This window comes from Phyllostomus hastatus, unplaced genomic scaffold (assembly GCF_019186645.2).
Source record: "Phyllostomus hastatus isolate PE091 unplaced genomic scaffold, TTU_PhHast_1.1 phas_scaffold_114, whole genome shotgun sequence".
Classification (NCBI taxonomy): Eukaryota; Metazoa; Chordata; class Mammalia; order Chiroptera; family Phyllostomidae; genus Phyllostomus; species Phyllostomus hastatus.
This window is the reverse complement of record NW_025334006.1, coordinates 9,226,811-9,251,812: the sequence shown is the minus strand read 5'-3', so window position 1 is coordinate 9,251,812 and position 25,002 is coordinate 9,226,811. Positions and strand designations below refer to the sequence as shown.

The 25,002-nt window shown below is 39.3% G+C and overlaps 1 protein-coding gene across 1 annotated transcript in view; it reads left to right on the top strand.

Moving 5' to 3' along the window:
* The first annotated feature begins 16,877 nt into the window (after positions 1-16,877).
* Positions 16,878-25,002, top strand: part of KLHDC10 (kelch domain containing 10) — a 51,990-nt gene continuing 43,865 nt past the window's right edge. The window contains exon 1 of the mRNA XM_045855623.1: positions 16,878-17,142. Coding sequence (XP_045711579.1) covers positions 16,971-17,142 — 172 coding nt within the window. The 5' untranslated portion in view covers positions 16,878-16,970. The remainder of the gene's footprint in view (positions 17,143-25,002) is intronic.

The window sequence follows — 25,002 nt, the reverse complement described above, 5'->3', positions numbered from 1 at the left end:
AACCAACTGTATGGGAAAACATATTAGCCAATGTTACCTTGGACAAGGGTTTGAGCTCCAAAATATATAAAGAACTCACATGACTCCCCTCAGGGAAGACAAACAATCCAATTAAAAAATTGGCAAAGGACCTGAACAGACACTTCTTCAAGGACATACAGAGGGCCCAGGGACATATGAAAGGATGCTTACTTAGCATCTCTAGCCATCAGAGAGATGCAAATTAAAACCACAATAAGATACCACCTCACACTGGCCAGAATGGCCATCATAAACAAATCAACAAACAAGTACTGGTGAGGATGTGGAGAAGTTTCCCATAGTACACTGTTGGTGGGAACGCAGACTGGTGCAGCCACTGTGGAAAACTGTATGGAATTTCCTAAGAAGACCAAAAATGGAGCTGTCTTTTGATCTACTGATTCCACTGCTGGGATTATACCCTAAGAATCCTGAAACACCAATTCAAAATAACCTAAGCACCCCAATGTTCATAGCAGCATTATTTATAATAGCCAAGTGTTGGAAACAGCCTAAATGCCCATCAGTAAATGAATGGATCAAAAAATTGTAGTACATTTACACAATGGAATACTATGCAGTGGAAAGAAAGAAGGGACTCCTACCCTTTGTGATAGCGTGGATGGAACTGGAGAGCATTATGTGAAGTGAATAAGACAGGAGATAAAAGATAAATACCATATGATTTCATCTATAAGTGGAAACTAATCAACAAAACAAGCAAGCAAGCAAAGTAGAACCAGAGACATGGAAATAAAGAACAATCTGACAGTGACCAGAGGGGAGGGGAAGGGAGATAACTGGGGAAAGATGGGGAAGGGTCAAGTGAAGGAACAGGTATAAAGGGTCCATGGACAAGGACAATGGGGCAGGGGGAGAATTGAATGTGGGAGGGTGTGGGCAGGGCAGGGGAGAGCAAGGTGGGGTGGGGGGAATGAGGACAACTGTAATTGAACAACAATAAAAAAATTGAAGAAATTATTGTTAGTTTTGTCATATGTGGTAATGATATTGTGATTATGGTTTTTTAAAGTCCTTACTTAGATATATCTTGAGGTATTTATGGGTGAAGCAATCTGGGAATGTTTTATTCTTATTTATTATACTGCAGTTGTCCCAATCTTTCCCCCTTTGTCCTCTTTTTCCCACCCCAGCTCCCAGTCCCACAGTCAATCCCCACACCATTGTTCATGTCAGTGGGTTATTCATAGAAGGCTTTTGACTAATCCTTTCTCCTTCTTTCCACCATCCCACCTCCATCCCCCCTTTTGGCAGCTGTCAGTCTGTTCCATGCTTCCACGTCTCTGGTTCTGTTTTGTTCATTAGTTTATTTTGTTTATTAGATTCCTCTTATAAGTGCGATTATATGGTATTTGTCTTTCACCAACTGGCTTATTTCACTTAGCATAATAGTCTCCAGTTCCATCTATGCTGTCTCGAAAGAGAGGAACTCCTTCTTTCTTTCTGCTGCATAGTGTTCCACTGTGTAAATTTACCACAGTTTTTAATTCATTCATCTATTGATGGGCACTTAGGCTGTTTCCAACACCTGGCTATTGTAAATAGTGCTGCTACAAACATAGGGGTGCATAAGTTCTTTTGAATTGGTGTTTCGGGAGTCTTACGGTAAGGATTTTTAAAAATACATATTTTATTCATTTATTTTTAGAGAGGGGGAGGGAGGGAGAAAGAGAGGGAGAGAAACCTCAATGTGAGAGAGAAACAGCGATCCTTAAGCCTTCCACACCTGCACCTGGCCATCTTCCCTGCCTGCTGAGGACTTTGCTTCCTATCTCACTTTAAAAATTAGAGCAATCAGAAGAGAACTTCCACAAATTTCCACCACCAGGTCTGTCCACTAGCATGTAGAGTACTGAGAATTTCTTGTTTCCACATTCCCGTGGTAACAGCCAGAAATCATAACCAGTTTTACTTTCAACGGATCTATAACTTACCTGAGAGAATAGGCTTTTGCAAGCCCAATCAACGACAACCATTTGATTTTGAAAATCAGCCAATCACAGAGACGCACTTCAGTAAACACACCGGAAGGCCAACTGGTCGACTGTAGTTTCACCCGCGTTGTCGCTTCTGCAGTGATGTCAACACAGTTCAACATCTGAAAGTTCACCAGTGCCTGGATTACCCACTTTCTCAAAATCCAGTATAAGATTAGCAGCCTGGTCTTCTCAAAGCCATGCCTGACCAGCATGGCTCTCACTGTCTCTAGTAAGCAATAAATTCAACATTGTCTTTTTATTTCATATTGAGCGGTTATCTTATCTTCTGATCGTGCTTCTTTCCTGTTACTGTAGATCAGTAGTTCTCAAGTGGGCACAATTTTGCCCCACAGGACATATTGGTATTTTCTGGAGACATTGTTGGTTGTTACATTCGTGGTGGTAGAAGTTGGTGATACTGCAAAACGTTGTAACAATGCACAGGATGGCCCTCCACAACAAAGAATTACCTCGCCCAAAAAGTGCAGAAATTGAGAAACCCTGCTGCAGTCTGTGCTTCTATCTAAGGCCAACTTTATACACTTGACCTAATAACCCGCTCTTGCCTACCCAAGGACCTTGCCCAACAGTTCTCCCTTCTTACTGAACCTTTCCATCAGCACCAAGATATTATTTCTCCCACCTTAAAAACAAAACAAAAACCTTCTCTGATTTCAGTTCCTCCTTCAGCCACCGCTCCATTTATCTGCTCTTCTTTACAATAAAAGTCCTTGAAAAATACATATCTGCCCTGATTCTACTAACTTCTATTTCCTCTCATTGTTTTTGCTGCACTGGCCTCCTTACTCCCAGTACCCTCTGCCTGGAAGGCTCTTCCAGATACCCACATGGCTCGCTCCCATCACATCCTTCAATTCTTTTGTGACTTCCTTATTCTAACGTCGCCTTCTCACCAGTGAGAACTATCCCGACCACTCTACACCAATTTGCAATCCCCATCCCCCAACACACATCTAGGATTCCTCTTCCACTTACCATGCTCTGTTGTTCTTGACGGTGCTTACCTTCTTCTACCATACTATATAATTCTCTAATGTTTATTTCTCTCTTTCCCTATCCTCATCAAAATATAATCTTTATAATCTCCATAAGAGTAGGAGTTTTAGCCCTGACTGGTGTGGCTTAGTGGATTGAGCACCGGCCTGCGAACCAAAGGGCTGCAGGTTTGATTCCCACCCAGTCAGGGTACATGCCAGGGTTGCAGGCCAGGTTCCCAGTGGGAGGTGTGTGAGAGGCAACTACACACTGATGTTTCTCTCTCTTTTTCCCTCTTTTCCTCTCTCTAAAAATAAATAAATAAAATCTTTAAAAGTAAGAGTAGGAGTTTTGAATTTTTGGTTAACTGCTGTGTACCCAGTATCTATAACAGTAGACACTCAAATAAATAGCTTTCAATGAATGTATACAAACCTTTTAAAGGATTTAGACTTTATCCCAATGCCCAAGACAGCCATCGAAAGACGTTAAACAGCACAGTAGCATGAACAGTTGTGATTTTGGGAAAGATCACTCAGAGAACTCTGTGAAGAGTGGATTGGAGCCAAGAGAGGATATAGAACGACCATTAGGAGCTTGCTAAGGAAGCCCCTGTGGAAGGTGATGATGGGCCAAGACCAGGGTAGGGATAGCTGGAGGTGGGAAGGTTCAAGATGTATTTTGGGTTACACATAGCAGGCGAGGGAACTGATTTCAAGGAGGACTGGACAATCTGTATGTATACACATATGTATATGTACATACATTATTTACACATTTCCATACATATAGGTGTACATTTGTGTGCATGGGTGTGTGACATCTTGTCTCTTTTCTATAATCCCCCAGTGCCTAGCACATAGATGTCCTATAGATCAGTTTTAAGACACGAGTCAATAAATACTTCTAAAATGACCAATTTTCAAAGAGTCACTTGGCAAATGTAATGGGGAGAAAAGAGATGTCCACTCCTCCCACTTCTGTCACTAACCATGTGGCCTTCTGGTCAAGTAACTTCTGATTATGAAATTAAGTGGGATAATGTCTATGAAAGTGGTAGGCACACAGCAGGTTTTGGTGGGTGGTAGTTTTTTCCTTACACATTTCACTATAGGTAGTGGGAAAATCAGTGATGAATCACCTGGGTCCTCCTTCAGGAATGAAGAATGAATTCCCACAGCCACCGGGATTACCATTAGAAGGAAGCCTTAGCTGTCAATTCCTTTAGGAGTTTCCTGACTGGAGAGAGCCATTTGCCTTTCCCAGGGCATCCTGCATCCAGAGACTAATCAAGATGCAGATATTAAAGGCCCAGACCCCTAGGCCCAACTCAGGACAATGCTGAAGAGCCATCTATCTTCAGAGTTTCCTGTAGAGACCCAGGGGTCGACCTTGAGACGTTGTCACTGTCCAGCTCCTCCCCCTGAGCACTCCTGCTTCCTTCCCTCCTTTCCATGTTGTCTGATCCCTAGTGCCTTCCTTCCAAACCTCTGGCATGCTAGTCTCCCTCTCTGGGTCGGTCATTCATCCCGGGGGAGCAGACAGCTCTGCTGACAACCCCAACTGTCAGACTGTCTTTATTGTATGTGTGGGTTTTTTGATGTGAGAATATATAACGATTTACGAAAATAAGCTTTTCATGCTATGTAGGGCCTTTCCTCTTAAGAATGAGTCAAACATACTGTGTTTTCTGGTATAATTCTTTCATGAAGTAGAAAAATGTGTCAGACAGTAAAATTTATATTTTTTAGTGAAAATTTAATGTCTATAAAACTTGATGCTTAATAGGTTTTTTAATTATTATTTTGTTGATTGGTTTGAGAGAGAGAGAGAGAAACTATTTTTTTTTGTTCCTCATATTTATGCATTCACTGGCTGTTTCTTGTATGTGCCCTGATTGAGGATCAAACCTACAACTTTGGTGTATTGGGATGATGCTCTAATGCTCTAACCAACTGAGCTACACAGCCAGGGTCAAGACTTAATAGAATTTTTAAGTGGGTACACAATTTTATTTTTATTTTTAAAGATTTTATTTATTTATTTTTAGAGAGAAGGGAAGGGAGGGAGAAAGAGAGGGAGAGAAACATCAACATGTGGTTGGCTCTCATGTGACCCCCACTGGGGACCTGGCTGGCAACCCAGGCATGTGCTCTGACTGGGAATTGAACTGGTGACTGTTTGGTTCACAGCCCGTGCTCAATCCACTGAGCTACACCAGCCAGGGCCACACTTTTATTTCTTATGGACTATTTTTTTATCGATGTGTAACTCACATAACATAAAATTTGCCATTTAATTAAATGACTGTTAGTATATTCACAGACTGTGCAACCATCAGCACCATCTAATCCCAGAACATTTGATCACTCCATAACAAAACCTCACACTCATTAGCAGTTATTCCTCGTTCCTCCTTGCCCTCAGCTTCTGGCAACTACTAATCTGGTTTTGGTCACAATGAATTTACCTGTTCTGGACATTTCATGTAAATGGAGTCACACAATACGTGGCATTTTGCATCTGGCTTATTTTACTCAGCATAAAGTTTTCAAGGCTCATCCATGTTGTTGCATATATTAGTACTTTATTTTTTTAAAAGAGTTTATTTATTTACTTTTTTTATTTCTAGAGAGGGGGAAGGTAGGAAGAAACAGAGGGAGAGAAATATCGATGTATAAAAGAAACATCAATTGGTTGCTTCTTTCTTGCACGCCCCCAACTGCGGACTTGACCCACAACCCAGGTATGTGCCCTGACTGGGAATCGAACCAGCCACCTTTCTGTTCACAGTCTGGTGCTCAATCCACTGAGCAGCACCAGTCAGGGCAGTACTTTATTTTTTATGGCTGAATAATATTCCATTGCATCGATACACCGTATTTTGTTTATCCACTTACCCACTGATGGACATTTGAGTTGTTTAAACTTTTTGGCTAGAACAATGCTGCTATGAATATCTTTGTAAAATATTTTTTTAGGTACATATGTTTTCAGTTCTCTTGGGTATATCGCAACGAGTAAAATTTCTCAGTCATCTAGAACTCTATGTTTAACATTTTGAGAAATTCTCAAATATTTTGCAAATATTTTCTCCTATTCTATAGGTTATATTTTCACTTTCTCAATATCCTTAGATACATAAAAGTTTTAAATTTTGATGACATCCAATTTATCTGTTTTTTTAAAGATTTTATTTATTTATTTTTAGAGAGGGAAGGGAGGGAGATAGAGAGAGAGAGAGAAACACCAATGTGCGGTTGCTGGGGGTTATGGCCTGCAACCCAGGCATGTGCCCTGGCTGGGAATTGAACCTGCGACACTTTGGTTCGCAGCCCACGCTCAATCCACTGAGCTCTGCCAGCCAGGGCTTGTTTTTCTCTTTTGTCGCTCATTCTTTTGGTGTCATATCTAATAATCTATTGTCAAATTCAAGGTTATGAAGATTTACTTCTGTTCTCTTCTAATAGCTCTATGGTTTTAGCACTTCCATTCAGGTCACTGATCCATTTGGGCTCAAGTTCTATATATGCTGTGAGGTAGAGCTCCAACCTGATTCTTTTGTGTGTGGAAATCCTGTTATCCCAGCACCATTTGTTGAAGAGACTATTATTTCCCCATTGAATGTACTTGACATTCTTGCCAAAAAAATTGGCCATAAATACATGGGTTCCTATCTCTTTTAAATGAGGTATACTGACTACTCTTTTTTAATTTTATTGTTATATGGTGTATGTGGTCTGTATTTGCCCAAAGATGCCTTAAGTCTTTGAGACTTTATCATGTTTCTCTGATACTGAAAGAATTAAACATGATTCTGCTTTCCCTTGAGAGAGATTTTGCAGGTTAACCTGCTCTTTGCGGATGTGTAAAACCAGGAGCCTGACCCTTTTACCTGCCGGGGTTCCTTTGCCTTTATGATGCTGAAAGTGTCTGAGGCCAAATTCAAAGGAAATTATTCTCTAAAAAGTTGCCAACAATTAAAATCAAGAGCATATCATCATTTCTTCATTATTTTATACTGTAAAAGTAATACAGTCATTTTCAGACCATGCTGAAAATAGAGATAAAAATGATCATTTCACTCTCCGACACAATAACAATTAGCATTTCTAATCATTTTTTATCATGATAAAAAAAGCCACCTGCAGAATACATTCTGTATAGTCCCATTTGTGTAACAGACTTAGATAGTACGGCTGCACCGGTCACCATGTATATGCGCGTGTGAACACACAGCAAAGGCTCTGGAAGGACAGACACCAAACTGACAACAGGCTTTGGGAGTGGGCATAGGACTGAGCGGAGAGTGGAGGGAAGAGCTTCACCTTTTCTATTTATTCTCCTATTTATGGATGATTACATAATGCAGACGTATTCGTTATTTTAAAAATTAAAATTATGGGGGGGAGTGGTGGGGGGAAATGGAGACAACTGTACTTGAACAACAATAAAAATGTGAAAATATTAAAATGAAAATTAAATTTAAAGATGCTATGTAGTTACCCATATGACTATTAGACCACTCTTGGGAGTATTACAACATTACCTATTATTATTTTATTTCACCTCTCCCAGCTGAGTAATTAAAAACCATTTCTTAAGAATCTACTTTGTGTAATAAATATCTCATACTAGAATCGTGCTTTATGGTTTGCATCAATTTTTTACAACTCTAGAATATTAATTAGAAATTTTATTGGCTTTACATAACAAAACCAATTTAAATTAAGCAAGAAGGAGAATTGAACAGAATAGTATTTCTTAAAATTGAGTAATGTTTATTTCACCTCTTTATTTTGTTCATCCTGTTTTAAACAGAAAAAGACTTCCTCAATGTTGACAAGTTCTTTTTAATCAAATGTTACTTACATGAATAAATATTATTTGTAAGTTTCTTTTGCTTACAGTGCTTATAAAACATAAAATCAGAATACACTTAAAATGGAATACCCATAAACTCAAAACATCACATTGGTGACATTAATTTACTCTGATGAATGATCTTGCTTTGCTGAACTACAATAACCAACGCTGGAGAAAAGTAGAAAAATGTGTTGTGGTTTAGTTTCTCTATTTAATCTGCTTGTGCAATTTAGTTTCAATAATATTAACACATGCAGAAAGTTCCTGTTCATCAAAGCTTGTTACACCAAAAATACAAAATGAGATTAATAATTTCAAGGCTTTGTTTACTTGTTTGGGATAATTGGATGTAATACTTCACAAATCTTTGCCAGAGAGCGTTCCTTTAATGTCAGTTTAATGAGATGTCACTTGATATCTTCATAAAACTGTCTTGTTCCCTTGGAGTTAAGTTAGTGTTACATAAATCTGCATCAAATGAGTTATAAGCCAATTATTGCTGGAATGGGGAACAGGAAATAATATCTGGACTTCAAGTTCAATACTGCAGATGTTGAAAAAAAGTGTCTAGGTTTAGCCCAGAACTTTCTAGTATTAGATTATTGGAGGAAATAAATAAACACTCAATGACTCATTCACATAATTTTAAAAATGTTTGACCATTATTCAGTTTTTTTTCTAACGAACTCCCACTTTTTATTGAACTTGGAGCATTTGGACCTCTGTGAAACTTGATTTGGATTTCCTGCTGCGACATCCTGCAGCCTTCATCTGGTGTGCGTGCGTGTCTGCGTGTCTGCGTGTCACACGGCAGCCTTTGTCCCCTTCTTGTTAGCCTGCAACAACTAATGCAATGTATTACTGCCACATGATGTCATTTTCCTGATGTCAAGTATAAAATGAAACTTATTAAATAACAATAAACTCAAGTTGACTTCCGCGTTAGTCTTTCAGTTATAAAACGCCACTACAAGAGTATTGTTATTGTAATTGATGGTTGTAAGACCATGTGGCTTAGTGCTGGAACAGAACTACATTTAAATCAGAGCCTAAACAAGAATATCAATCTTTTATTACATTGCTCTTAAACATGCATAATGTGACACGATAGATCTTCAGCGTGGCAGGTAGAAGATATCTGGGAGCAGAGGTCTTTTCCCCAAGGCCTCTGCCTATAGGCAGATTCCCCCAAGGGAGTGGGCAGCCTCCAGCATAAATCCTCAACCCAATCACTGCTGTGATCTTCGAAAACATAAATCTGATCATGACACCTCTCTGCTGCAAGACTTCAATGGCGCCTCGCTCCATTAGGATTCATTCTAAGCAACTTAATAAGGCTTACATTTCCAATGTCATTTCTTTTTTTCTTTTTTTAAAGATTTTATTCATTTATTTTAGAGATACAGGAAGGGAGGGAGAAAGAGAGGGAGAAAAACATCAATATGTGAGAGACACATCAATCACAGGCCCGCAACAGCCCCCAACCGGAGACCTGGCCTGCAACCCAGGCATGTGCCCTGAAAGGGAACAGAACCCGTGACCTTTCAGTCCACAAGCTGGTGCTCAATCCACTGAGCCACACCAGCCAGGGCTCCAATGTCACTTCAAGCAAAGTCATTTAACTCCTTCCCTATTTTGGAAGGAAATCTTGGTTTTGCCTTTGCAAAGCCCAAGGTCTTTGCTCAACGCCCCTAAATATCAAATGCAAATTCATACCTTTATGTCAAGAGTTACACAAAGAAACGTGGAAGCTTTGAAATTCATTTTTTAAAAGGGGGTTGGGAGGGAGCAAAGAATTGTCTTCAAAATTTCCATATCAATTTCTTAAGACTGGGCTTAAGATACCAGACTTCTGGGAACCTAACACTTTGCTAAATACATCAGTTGCCGGCTCTGATGTTGATCAGACACCTGCCTGAGAATCTTGAGAGTTTACATGCTATCTAGTTCATCCAGTCCTCCAGAACAGGGCCTTTTAACCTGAGCATCTACCGGCAAGGAATGTCAAGATAATCTTGGTTCCTTTGTACCAGTGCCCCCTCCCTTTTTTTTTTTCACATTAGAAGACTTATTTTTTAGAGCGATTTTCAGTTCACAGCAAAACTGTTTGGAAAGTGCAGAGTTCCCATCTAGTGGTTCTCCCCAGGCAGTCTCCCCACTGTCAATATCCTTCGAAGTGCAGCTTTATTACAACCGGTGAACCAACGTGGAGGCGTCACTGTCGACCAAAGTCATGGTTTACATTAGGCTTCACTCTTAGGGTTGTACGTTCAATGGGTTTGGACAAGTATATAATGACACATATCCATCCTTATAGTAACATACAGAATAGCTTCACTGCCCCCCAAATCCCCTGTGATCCACTAATTTACCCTCTTCCTCTTCCCACAAACTCCTGGCAACTACTGGTTTTATTACTGTCTCCATAGTTTTGCCTTTTCCAGAACATCATAGAGTTGGAATTATACAGTATGTAGCCTTTTCTGATTGGCTTCTTTCATTTAGTAATATGATTTTAAGTTTCCTTCATGACTTGCAGGAAACTTAAGCACTGAATAATCTTCTTTTTAACACCGAATAATCTTCTGTTGTATGGATATAACACAGTTTATTTATCCATTCATGTACTGATGGGCATCTTGGTTGCTTCCAAGTTTTGGCAATTATGAATAAAGCTGCTGTAAATATCTGTGCACAGGTTTTTGTGTGGACATAAGTTTTCAACTCCTTTGGGTAAATACCAAGGAGCATGATTGCTTTATTGTATAGTAAGAGTATATTTAGTTTTATAAGAAACTGTCAAACTGTCTCCCAAAGTGGAGGTAGCTTTTGCATTTCGGCCAGCGGTAAGTGACATTCTTGTTGCTCTACATCCTTGTCAGCACTTGGTGTTGTCAGTGTTTTGGATTTTAACCATTTTAATAGGTGTGTAGTGGTATTTTATTACTGCTTTAACTTTTAATTCCCTAGTGACATATGATATTGAACACCTTTTCATACACTTATTTGCTATCTGCATATCTTTCCTGGTGAGGTATATGTTAGTTCTTTTGTCCATTTTTAAATTGAATTATTACTTTTTTATTGTTGAGTTTTAAGAGATCTTTAAGTATTTTGGTTAACAGTCCTTAATCAGATAAGTCTTTTGCAAATATTTCCTTTCAGTCTGTGGCCGGTCTAAACACATCAGTTACCTGCCTGAACACTCTGAGGGGGGAACTTAGAGTTTCTATAGCCTGTGCAGTCCTCCAGAGCAAGCCCTTCCAACTAGAATGCCTAGAGGCAAAATGTTTCAAGAGCTTTCTGGTCCCTTTGTACTCCTGTTTTTTTCCTGCGCTCTTTTTTTAAAAAAGATTTTATTTATTTATTATTTATTATTTAGAGAGGGAAGGGAGGGAGAAAGAGAGAGAGAGAGAAACATCAATGTACGGTTGCTGGGGGTCATGGCCTGCGACCCAGGCACGTACCCTGACTGGGAATCAAACCCGCGACACTTTGGTTCGCAGCCTGCGCTCAGTCCACTGAGCTACGCCAGCCAGGCACTCTTTTTCTTTAAATTTTTAAAAATTGATTTTGAACGAGAGAGAGACTTTGTTGTTGTTCCACTTACTTATGCACTCATTGGTTGATTCTTGTATGTTCCCTCACTGGTGGTTGAACCTGCAACCTTGGTACCTTGGGACAACACTCTGACCAACTGAGATACCTGGCCAGGGATTCTTGCACCCTTATGTTTTTATTTTGATTTTCCTACTGTATTTCATTTTAACATTCTTAGTTATACCCACTAAACTGATTTCATGACTTAATGTTTCAAAAATACTATGGTAGGTTAACCTGTTCATTTTAAAAGACAATACACATAAAAATGTCTGGTTCACAAAAGGTGAGGCCTCATCTTTTTTTCGGTTGGGTAACCAAACTTAATCTTAGCTACAGCTTACATTTTGCATTTCTAGGACACCTATATGTGTAATGCTTATATGTGTAAATGCTTATAATTTTTGTAATTAAATAAACTAAAGAGTCATTATTTCAGGCTTCTCAATATCAATGCATATGGATCTGGGCTGATGACAAGCGGTTAATTACCTTTGATTCTTCATCAAGGAATTTATATGATGCTGGGCCATATTTTACCTACAACAAACTAACTTTTTTAAAGGATTGCTACACATTGCTTGCTAACATGTGAATATGACCTCATGTTTACATGAAACATTATACTTTTTCATGCATTTTTGCATATGCTATTTGACTGACCTCTCACAATCAATTTTCAGATGCGGCTGAAACAAGATATTCATATCAGCATGAAAGGGTTGTTGGGTCGAGAACCGAAGTTTTGTTCTACAACTGAGACATTTTTTCCGTCAACAACTTGGTTGAGAACCAAATTGTTCAAGATGGGACACGTTGGAGAACCGAGGTTTGACTGTACTTATGTTTTGCACGTGATAAAACTGGGGGCAGAGAGGACTACACTTGTGTTCCCCACCCTGGCTGAAGATGAGAATAACGCAGGGACTTTGAAAATGCGGCCAGTGCCTGTGCTCCAGAGATTCTGATCTACATGGCCTAGATGGAGCTGAATGTGAGTATTTTCCCAAGTGGCCTTGGGTTAGTCCAATGTGCGGCCAGAGCTGAGAGCCACTGGGTTACACAGTGCTGAGCTGAAGATGCCAATCTGACAAATAAAACAGGATTTCCTAACATAGTGAGTACTTTCCACCACTCCCCCAATCCACTACTTCTCCACTGCACCATAAGTTGTAATTATAGAATCCCTACTGGAAAACAATTCTGTAAAGTCATTTGAATCCCTGTATTTAACATTTATAAAATAGAATTTCCTGGAAAATATTCTCGATTTCAGACTTCTTGCTAATTCTGCAAGTCTAACTGACTTTTTTTCCTGCATTAGTGTAAACTGAGTTCTTACTGCTTGTCATGCTGTTTCACGGGTGAGCCTTGGGAGGGTAAAGGTGGTCCTGTGTTCTCAAGGCGCTATGATAGTCCATTCTGAAATATTTTATTATGTATCTTTAAAAAACCAGAGATTTTCTTATCCTTCTTATTATTATCACAGTTAATAAATATAACGTTAATTCCCTAAATCTCCCTAACAACCTTTCCAAAGTCAAATTTTTTCAATCGTCCTGAAATTGTCTTTTATGTTTGATATGTTCAAGAGGACTACATACATTTTGTTGTAAATTCCCTTTGATTTGGAATTGTTCTTTCAAGAACTATTACAAAACTTTTTGTGAAAGAAAATTTTAAATACATACAAAACAGAGAAAATAGCCCTGGCTGCTGTGGCTCATTGGATTGAGCGCTGGCCTGCAAACCAAAGCATCCCGGGCTGGATTCCATGTCGGGCACAGGCCTGGCTAGCGTGCCAGCTCCCCAGCAGGGGGCGTGCAAGAGGCAACCATACTTGCAGCTTTCCTCCCTCCCTTCCCCTCTCTCTAAAAATAAATAAATAAAGTCTTTACAAAACAGAGAAATTAGTGCAATGAACTGCAAGTACGCATCACCCAGCTACACTGACCATCAACTCACGGCTGTCCTTGTTTCATGGACACTCTCATTGTCTCCCACGGCCCCTTCCAGGAACACTTGGAAGCAAATCCTAGACATCATAGCATTTTTACCTGTAAGTATTTCAGCAAGCTTCTTAAAAAAATAAGAGCTCTTTAAAAATACATATCCACAATACTTAAAAAATGAATAATGATTCCTGAATATAAACCCAAATTTTCCCATTAAAAACATAGTTGGCTCATTCTAATCAAAACACAATCTAGGCCCAAACACTACATTCAACTGATACGTCTCTTAAAACTGTTAATCTGTAGGTCCCCTTTCCTCTTTCCTTCCCTTGAAATGTGTGCATATCAAATGTTAAAGAAAATAGGCTGTTTGTTTTATAGCTTTCCACATTATATATTTTGGAGGTTACATCCTTAAGATGTCATTTAACATATTTCCTGTCTCTTTTATTTCCTGTAAACTGGGAGTTAAAGCTAACAGACTGATTTTATTCAGATTCATTTCATTGATGAAGTCTTCACGGGCGACTATGTGCACTGCTGTCAGCAGGCACAGGTCTGCTTGTCTCTTTTCCTTATGCTCAGAGCCGTTGCCTACATCTGTGATTTCATTAGGGGTTACCACCTTCCCATTTTGTTTTTGTATTATTTCACTTTGTTTTTCATGCCATTGGCTTACATTGACGAGACCAGGCCAGATACTGTGGAGATTGGCCTCCCGGGTTTGATTGTTTCACATGTTATTTAATTTGTTTCTTTTTCTCCCTTGAAGTTCCCGTAACTGGACATTGCAGCTTAAATCTTGATTAGATTCAAGTTCATGTTGTCGGCATTATTACTTCTTAGGCAATATTGTGTACTTCCTATTACATTATGTGAGTGGGTACATATTATGTGCATACACTAAATTTAAAAATTTTTTATTTATTAATTTGAAAGCAAGAGAGAGACAGGCAGACAGGCAGACAGACAAACATGGATTTGTTGTTCCACTTATTTGTGTATTCATCGGTTGCTTCTTGCTTCTTGCATGTGCCCTGCCTGGAGCTCTAACCTGCAACCTTGGTGTATTGGAATGCTCTCTAACCGACTGAGCTACCCAGCCACGGCTGCACTTATTTTGAAGGTCCCTCTCCAAATCACATCAATACTCATCTAAGTGTACCCACATTCTACGTTAAAGATAATTGGCTCTAACCTTTAAAAAAGGTTTTAAAATAATGTAATACTTAAATTAATAATTTAGTTAAGAAGAAATCTTTTATTTTGTTTCTGAAATTTAAAATCGATTATATGTAAAAACTACGTGAGACAATTTTCAGTTGACTGGTTAATGCAATCATTTTTCTAAGCTCTTTTTTTCTTTTTATTATGAATAACTTCTAACACATATGAAATAGGCAGAACAATATAATATAATGACAGTTCTCATGGACTCATTACCCATCTTCAGCTTATGGTTACTGTTCTTTCATCTAGCTCCCCAACCACTTCTCCCGTCCTCTGTTATTAAATTTTAAAAAATGAGATATAATTCACATACCATAAAATTCGCCCTTTCAAACATACACCTCAGTGGTTTTAATATATTAACAAAGTTGTTCAACCGTTACTATTCAATGGTTATGCAACCTTCACAAGTCTCTTTTTAACCTATGGATCATTCCTTCTGAATCTCTCTTTTGCCTTTGCAATTTATTTATTGAAGAAACTTGTTTATCCTGTAGAATTTCCATAGTCTGGATTTTTTGTTTGCATCGGTGTAGCAGCATTTTAAAAAACGTTCCTCTGTCATATTTTTTCCTTTTGTCCTTTGTATTTTCTATAATTTGGTAGTTAGATGCAGATGTATGATGAAATTCAGGTTCATTTTTTCTCTACAAGACTACTGTATTGTCCTCTTTATGTTCTAGAGACACACGTGTCTCATCTTTCATTTTGTGATGCCAGCAGTGGTGGATGCTCAGATGGGTTGATTTCTGAATTCACTAGGGGTTGCAAAATGGTGATATTCTATCATTCGGTACTTATTACTTGGAACATGTACTTTCATAAAGAGAACATTTACTTTATCTGCTATTTGATTATTCACTGGTACAGCTTCTTTAGAAAATTAACATTATTTAGATTTTTATATTTTAGAGCCATAAGCCTTCTTTTCAGGTCTCAAATATTTTCCTAAGCAGTTACAGTGCTATAGTGCTTAATGGGTCAAATACCTGCCCACAGGGACTGAAACAGAAAAATGAGGTGGGGCTAGTGGCGACACGAAATTTGCACGAAGAGGTATGCACCCTCAACTCCAGCAGATTTTCTCTTTCTCCACATCATATGAGGCTCTCCTATATGAAGTACCAAACACACACAGCCACCAGATCTAAAACCTGGAAAACTTTGTTTTCCTTGCAGAATTTATATGCTTTCCCCTTATGATTGATAGACATCCGTGAACAATCTGTATTTTCCAACTTCGCGCCGCGCCCAGTAAGTTCAAAGCCATTTTTTTTGTTTAATTTTGGAACAATGGGAATTTTTGATGTGTACATTTACAATTTTCTTCGATCTTCCGTAATTGTTCCTGTCTTTAAGCTGATCAAAATTTTCCGCAAGAGGTTTGATTGAACAAAAACATTTACATAGCCATCAGTCCCCTATGAAAGTACCTTTTTTTCTTGGCACTCTATTCACTGCTGGTGTTATTTTAAAAATCTTTACTAACGTAAACGAGCCAGAAATGGTTTGTCAGGGCGAGGGCGGGGCGGGGGGGGGAGCTGTCTTAATTTGTGTTTCTCCGATTACTGGTGAGCTTGAACATTTCCCCATGTTTGGTAACCAGGTTTAACATTGTTTGGTTGCGACATGGCTTACACTCAATTAGGGACTTCAGTCAGTTCAGTCAGACTCAAAGACAAGAGAAATGAAACCCGGGTTTACCTCCTTCTTGAAGATTTGACCCCGCCCCTGCATTTCCCCCCGGCCGAGCGCCCTTTGTGTTTGCGGTCAGGAAAAGGAATCTCAGTCTGTAGGGCTGGAGGAACACTGTATTGCCTCCACCTATGCGTATTACGAGCATATGCTATTCCTGATTTCAGTGTTCTGGGCGCAGAAGAGCTCCCGGACCCTCAGCACGCCCAGCGTACCTGCCGCCGCCCAGGCTCCTTCTGCAGGCGTGGCCTCTCTCGCTCGGCCTTCGATTGGCCCGCCTGCTCCTGCAGGAGGCGTCGCGACGCCGGCTCGCTGAGCGCGGAGGATGCGAGTGAGGAGTGGCTGCTTTTGCCTTACTCTACCCCCACTTTTTTTAAAACCATAGCTATGGTTACCACGTCTCTCCCCGCCTCCCGCCACCTGCCAAGAAGGCAACTGGTTATTGGCTGTCTGTCACAAAGTCACCCAGTCATTGGTCGGTGGTGAAGACCGGGCGCTCCCCCTTCTCCTGTCTCCCGGGTCTCTAGAGGAGCCCAGGAAGGAGGCTCGGCTAGTGCGGCCGGGCCAGGGGCTACCGGGACCGGGCTGCGGCAGTCGTTAGCGGGTCATGTCGGCCGCCCAGGGCTGGGACAGGAACCGCCGGAGGGGAGGAGGCGCCGCGGGAAGTAGTGGTGGCGGCGGAGGTAGCGGGGCCGGCGGGGGCAGTGGGGGCAGCGGGGGTCGGGGGACTGGCCAGCTCAACCGCTTCGTGCAACTCTCCGGACGGCCGCACCTACCAGGTGAGTCGTGGGACGTAGTCCGGGGCTCCTGACAGCTTGCGGGCGCGGCGGGAAGGTGACTACTACCTTTTCTTTTCTCCCTGGCTTTCTTTTCCTTCGGAGGAGGAGAGGCAGGCCCCACATATCGCAAAAGGACTGGGGCTTAGAGAAAAGGAAAGGTGTCTTTTAGGTCAGGGAGTGAACAGGAACATAACGGAAAAGAAAGTATTTTTGCTCTGTTGCAATCTTTGTGGTGAGAGTTGTGTTTTCTCTTCAAAGGAGAGCCTCCGTCTCATTGACATTCCCAAATGTTTCGCTTACTCGGTTCCCAGTCTCTTCCTTTTCCGCAGTTTGATCTTGTTAAGAAAAAAAAAAAAAAAAAGACATTGGCGTCTAGCTGTGGAAATTGTTTTTCAAAGGGTACTCATTTAAGGAGAGAAGAGGGAAGAGCATTCCAGGAGAGCGATTTTGTAAAAACCACCTCGAGTGTGCAATAGTTAGGCATTCTGAAACAAAAAAAGGAGGATTGGGGGTGGGGGTTTGTAGGGAGGTGGATGGGAAAACAGAACCAAGAGAATTAGGGAAAACTAGTCGAATTATTCATATTTTGCAATGTCCAGAGACAGAATGGGTTGTGTGACTGCATTTTAAGGGGAGAAAACGAGTCAAGAATATACTGACAAAATTATACTGTGTCTACTCTAAAAAAAAAGAAAAGCTGGTTAAGAATTGGGAAAAAATGTAACCCATGTGACTATTTTACGTTTTGGCCTACAGTTCCCTATCCTCTGAGTTGCCTTAAAAAACAAAGACAAATCAAATGGAAATGTATGTGCAGACAATTGTAAAGATATACATTTGTAAGTGAATATTCAGTGTAGTAAAGAAGGTAGGGAAGTAAAACGCACAGAATGTCAAGTATTGGTTGGGTAAGCTTATTTTTACCATGAAGAGAACTATCAGGATGATGTGTTAATCATTCACCATGTTTTTTGTGAATAATGTTGAAGTTGATTTTATCAGTGACATATTTGTTTAGCTGATGAGTTTTGAGAACACAATGGTTTTTGAATTGTATTTATTACTGTGCCTTGTACTTCTAAGTAGTCAAAAATTGTTATTTGATTAATTTGAAGATAACAAAGGGAATTTTGCACAATCAATGAGACAATTGCTTATGTTTGTGACAAGGTTACTGATGTGTGCTAGAAATGCACACTAATCCATTTTTATATGCCATTGAAATTCACATTGAAGCAGTTTTAAGTAGTCAAATGTGTAATATACCAGGAGTTGGTTTTGAGAGGATAGTATCAGACTGGATATTTTACAATTGGAAAATAGTATGTGATCTGCAACGTGAAAAAGAAAAAAGTCTCTTTTCTTACCCCAAATTAATAGCAAAAGTGTATATTTTGGTGCACTGACAGATTAGAAGATAAATTTCTTACCAAAGGCTATCACCAGCTTGCCTTTTACTACTGCAGTCTTTAGGTCTTGGGTCTTAGATTCCTTACACCATGGGCTTCATAGAGGCATTTCCAGACTCCAAGAACCAGATTGGTGCATTTCCTCTCTGCCACCACCTGATGGCAGTGGAAGCCATGATTTCTGATCTGGGGCCTTGGTGTGGAGCTATTATTTCTTCATTCCCTTAGCACACTAGGCCAAGAACAGCCATTTGTCCAGAGGTTAAGATAAACGTGTTTAAACTGTGAGAATTCATGCTGTGGGGTCATCAACCTTTCCTTTCAGCTTTCTTTCTCTTCATTCTTCCTTCCCTAAGTAGGCAGCTTCTGTCTTTTCTTCATTCTCAGAATTGGGAACATCCGATATCTTCAATATATACTTTGAAATTCTTTCACACCAATGCTTTGTTTTCCTAAGTGTTGCATTTGGGCTTCTCTTCCCCCTTTACTGAAAGGTTTTATTTTGAGATGTTTAAAAAGATTTCAGGTGATGGAGAGAGAGAAATGTCTAGGCTGGTTTTATGGCTGACCCTGGAGGTAATACGTACATGCATGCATACATATTTAAGTTTTTGTAGTTAACATTCTCTTTCCTTTGAACTCCAATGCCATTTTCCATTTTTCATCCTTTTCTATCAGGGTTTCCAGATACTGAGTACCGATACCCCTTTCTTACTTTTTATACATCTACCTTCTTCTGCCCAGCCCACAGTGAAATAAAACAGCCTGGTCTTCCTGGAGCATTCTCTCTCTTTCCATGCAGTTATGGAAATTCATAACTTGGGTATCCTCCTTCACATGTTCTTTTCTCTTGCATTTCAGGTGTAACCAGTCGCCGAGAACTACTCATTTTATTTCTGCCCCAACTCCAGTCTGTGCTGCCATCACCCGTCACTTGCGTCTCCTACAGTAGCTTCCTAAAGCAGTCTTCCTGTTTCTCCTCTTGCCTGCAGTTCGTATAGCGTGCTGACCTTTTGCAGGCGCAGATTTGTTCCCATCTGGGTTAATAACCCTTTACTAGCTTTTCATTGCTTAGGATAAGGCAAAAATTCTTAACGTGGTCTACCAGGCACCACATGGTTAACCACATGGTAGTTAACTCGCTAGTTAATTCTGTGTCATATGGTCTTGCCCTTTGATCTTTTCTCACCTCTGTGGACATATCATGCTCCCGTCTGCCTCAGGGCCATTGCACCTGCCACCCCAACATCCAGGAACCCTCTTCCTCATAATTCTGTTCTCTCTTTTTTAAAGTTTTCTTCAGTTGGATCTCAGCTTGGTTACACTGTATTTTTCAGAGAAGCCTTCTCTGACCTTCTGATTTGTTCTCGTCTCCCTGTACACACTCATAGCACCATGTGGCTATCCTGGGCATTCTTACCATTTGTGTGTGAGTCCTTGATATGCATGAATTGGTATTCTTAAGAGAGAGATATATATATACACACACAACTACTTATATTCATATATATAATTCTTAAATTCTAAATTAATACACCGTCATTATGTGTAAGCAAGTCGTTTTTGGTGAATTTGATTTCATTGGTGCTGTTCATTCTCTTCATAGGCCCCACTGACCCTGGACAAATGGATAAAATCAAGTTCTTACACATAAAAGTAGTGGACTAGACCCTCCCTGGTGACAGCACAAATGACATTTTGTGAAACCTTGTTTGAACAGCTTCTTGCCTTTTTGCTGCCTCCTAAAATGCGGTAGTGACTGTTAGTCCCATAGGCCGAGAAATTCATGGCTTCTTGGTCCTGGATTTTTACTGTCATAATCTCCACACAAACAGTAAAGAATAGAGAACAGTGCTTTTTGTAGAGGAGGTGTGCAGAGGTAGAGCTCAGGGGCAAGGAGCTCATGGGGATAATGGAATCCAAGTTAAGGTTGTGATTAACTGTGAATTTTATTAAATATTGTGCATAGCATTAGCTGGGAAAACAAGACATTGTTGCTAATGTAGAAACTGGAAAACTGACGGGAAAAGAGAGAAATACTTGTAACAATTGGTAAAGCTGGGTAAAAATAATACTGAAATCTGAAAGTTTAAAAATGTTATACATGTTTATGATATAAAATCCAAATGGTACAAAACAGCATATGATAAAAAGCAAGTTTTCCTTCTACCTTTGACCTCAGCTAATTGACTTCCTTCCCTAGAAGCAACCAATGATACAATTTTTTTGTGTATCCTTTTCAGAAAGATGTAGGTAGGGGGTGAGAGGGAGGTACCATTTCTTTGTTTGGCTGGTCACTTAAAACGTGCACTAGTCGGGGTAATGCAAATGGTGACACAGTGTATATCCTTGTGCATCTGTAACTTTTCACATTGAGTGAGTCTGTCTTTAGGATACTTTCTGAGAAGTACAATTGCAGGTCAAAGGATACGTACTATTTAAATTTTGATAGATATTGTCAAATCGCCCTCCACAGCGGTTGTACCAGTTGATGTTCCACTATTGGAGTCAGATTGCTGGCTTCCCATACCCCTGATTAGCAGAGTGAGTTATCAGACTTTTAAACACACCCAATGCAGTAGGTATATTTTTCCACCTTTTCAGGAGGTATAAGAACCATATTTGTTTATTTATAGTATCTGATTATGTTTTTTATTCATGTGGTTATATATTTTTTGTTCATTTTTCTATTGGTATGTTTAATATTGTTTACAGAAACTCTGTTTTTAGGAAATTGGTGTTTTGTCTTTGATATATGTTGCCGATATTTTTCACAGTTTGTCATTTGGCTGTTGATTTTGTTTAATAGTATATGTTTTTAGCAGAAGGGAAAAATGTTACAGTTGTAATTATCAATCCATTTTGGATTTTTGTATCATAGAAAAGTCTTCCCAATCTCAACATTATTTTTGACTAAAATGAAAATGAAAATTCTTGTTTTTTTCCCCAGGTATTTGTATTAACTTTATTTTTAAGTTAAATGCACATATCCATACAAAATATAACTTGTGTCCGGTACTGAGATGTAGGAATCCAACTTTACTTTTCTTCTAGGCGGCTATCCAGTTGTCACTGTACTGAAATATTGTCTACAGGTCTGTTTAGTTCTTAAATCTGATTTGGGGTTCTATTGGACTTTTACTCTGTCTCATTGATTTCTTACTATTTATATCTAATGAGTTCATTATTCGATCAGAGTCCTCTCCCATGCTACTTCCTAGTGTTTTCCTGGATATTCTTGTTTATTTTTCCTTTTCTTTAAAGATTTCATTTTATTTATGTTTAGAGAGAGCTGAAGGAGGGAGAGAAACATGAGATGGCTGCTTCTCCCACACCCCCAACCAGGAACCCAGCCAACAACCCAGGCAGTTTCCCTGACTGGGAATCAAACCGGTGACCCTTTGGTTCACAGGCTGGAACTCATTCCACTGAGCCACACCAGCCAGGGCTCTTGCTTGTTTATTTTTCCATGAAACTTAAAATCTGCTTATCAAGCTACCCTTCCCCATCCTGTTGATATTTTCACTGACACTGGATTGTATTGACATCTACTTGAGGTTCAATCTTCTGCTTAAGAACAGGGTGTATGTTCATTTCTTGTTGTTCAAGTTTTCTCTTGCATCCCTCAGTAACATTTACACTTTTTTTTCATAATGTGCCTTTCACACTTATTATTATGTTTATTTCTCAGTATTTTCTATTTTTTGTTGCTATTTGTAAATGGGGTTCCTACTTCTATTATAACTTTTATCTTGAATACGGGAATGGTATTGATTTCTGAGTATTAAGTTTATACATAGCCACCTTTGGAATTTTAATACTCTCTGTAAATAGTCATAAAAAAGAGTTGTTTTTCTAGGGTTTTGCAGTTAAATATAAGATTACCAAATAAAGATAATTTTATCTTCTCCTTTCCAATTTTTATACTTATTTCTTTTATCAAGTTGATTTGTCTAGTACTTTCCAAAAATACTATAAGGTAGTAGTGTGTCTTTGTCTCATTCCTGAGTTCAGTGGCATGTTGTCAGTGCCTTCCTGTTACAGTTAGACCTGACTTTAGATTGAAGTGTGCATACTTTATCACGTGAGAGTAGTCAGCTGCTAACATTTAATTAAGATTTTTAAACATGAAAGTAAATTTTGTCAAATGCTTTTCAGCCCCTGTGGGAATTATGTAACTTTTCTCCTTTGATTACTATTGTGGTGAATTGTACTAATAGATTTACTATTGGGACCATCCATGCATTTCTTAGAGAGAGCTTAGAGTAAGTCCACTCACTCTGTCATTGTGTGTTATTTTAAATACGCCGCTGGGTTCTGTTTACTAAACTTTATTTGAAAATTTTGCATCACTCTTCATAAGCTAAATTGCTTTGCAGTTTTCTGTGTTTTATCTTTGTTGAATTATGCCACTTTCATAAAAATAACTTTGTCTATGCTTTTTTTTTTCCTTTTCTTTCCCTCTCCGGTTAAATGGCATTGAAGTTAAAAGATTGGTTGAATTGCCCATAAAAGCATTTGGACCTTGAGTATTTTGGGGAGATAGTAGCTCTTTGACAATTATCTCTACTTCTATGATAATTTAACTGCTTACAATTTATATCTTTTGAGGTAAGCTTTGATAATTTATATTATCCTGGAAAATAACACATGTTATCCAGGTTTTCAAAATTATCTGAGTGAAGTTGAGCAAGATATCCTTTGCAGGGGTGGCCAACCTTGGGCTGCATGCAGTCCAGGATGGCTATGAATACGGCCCAACACAAAATCACACATTTGCCTTTCTGTGCTGTGAGCGCTCTCGCAAACACAGTGAACGTCCCTAAAACCCGCCAGGCGGTCTGTAAGAAGTGTGGCAAGCATCAACGTCCCCCCACCCCAAAGTAACGCAGTACAAGGAGGGTAAGCATCCTCTGTACGCGCAGGGGAAGCAGGCTGGCTGGTGGGCAGACTAAGCTGATTTTCTGAAAAAAGGCTAAAACGGCAAAGAAGATTGTGCTGAGGCTTGAGTGTGTTGAGCCCAGCTGCAGATCTAAGAGAGCGCTGGCTGTTAGGAGATATCGGCATTCTGAACGGGGAGGAGGTGAGAGGAGAAAGGGCCAAGCGGTCCCGTTCGAAGCTTCATTTTTTTTGCTTTATTATGTGACAATAAAATCATGAGGATATGTTCACTTCAAAAAACAAAATCGTAAATTTAGTTCAAACCTTTTTTTTGTTCATCAGTTTTTGTTAGTGTTTGTGTATTTAATGTGTGGCCCAGGACAACCCCCTTCTTCCAGTGTGGCCAAGAGATGCTGAGAGGTTGGACACCCCTGTATGCTTTAAAAAATGTCCTGTGTCTCTGGCTACACTGTCACTTTACTCATTGTCACTTCTTATTTCGTACAAGTGAGGCCTTGCACCTTTTTCTTGTTTAGAACCAGTTCTTGGATTTTAAAAATTAGTTTTATTTTTTTATATTAATTTTTTCTTTTGTGTTTTTAAATCCTTCTTTTAGTATTTTTAGGTTTATTTTGTGGTTGTTTTTCTATCTTTTTTTTAACTCCTCACCTGAGAATGTTTATTGATTTGAGAGAGAGATGGGGGGGGAGAAATTGATTGGTTGCCTCCCATTTGCACTCAATTGGGGATTGAACCCACAACCTAGGTATGTGCCCTGACTGGGAATCAAAATTGCAGTCTTTTGGTGTGAGAGACAATGCTCCAACAACTAACTCACTTGGCTAAGGCTATTATTTTATCCTCTTATGTTGGATGCTTAATATTCTTTTCATTTTTTCTAAGTGTTTATATTAGTAAGACTTCAGCCCTGGCTGGTGTGGCTCAGTGGGTTGAATGCCAGCCTGTGAATCAAAAGGTAACTGATTCAATTCCTGGTTAGGGCACATGCCTGGGTTGCAGGCCAGGCACTCAGTTGAAGGTGTGCAAGAGGCAACTAAACTGATGATTCTCTTTTTCCCTGCCTTCTCTTCTCTCTAAAAAATAAAATATTAAAGAAAATTTCTTTCATATGTTGCTTTAATTGTGTCCTCTAGGTTATAGGCTACTTACTGTAGTTATTTTATAAATAGCTTACAGTTCCATTTTTTATTTATTTTTTCTAGCTCAAGAGAGGTTAATCCTTTTAAACTTTTTCTTAACATTTCCATTTATGTTTTAATAGCTTTATCAAGACATAATTCATATACTATACCATTTACCATTTAAAGTGTACAATTCAGTGGTTTTTAGTATATTCAGATATGTATAATTGTCACCACAGTCAATTTTAAAACATTTTCATCACCTCAAGAAGAGAGCCCATATCCTTTAGCTGTCACTCTCATCCCCTGCCCTTCCTCCCAGCCCTAAGCAGCCACTAGTCTACTCTTTGTTGCTCTAGATTTCCTTGTTACGAACTTTCTCATATTAATGGAATCATGTATTATGTGGTCTTTTGTGACTGCCTTTT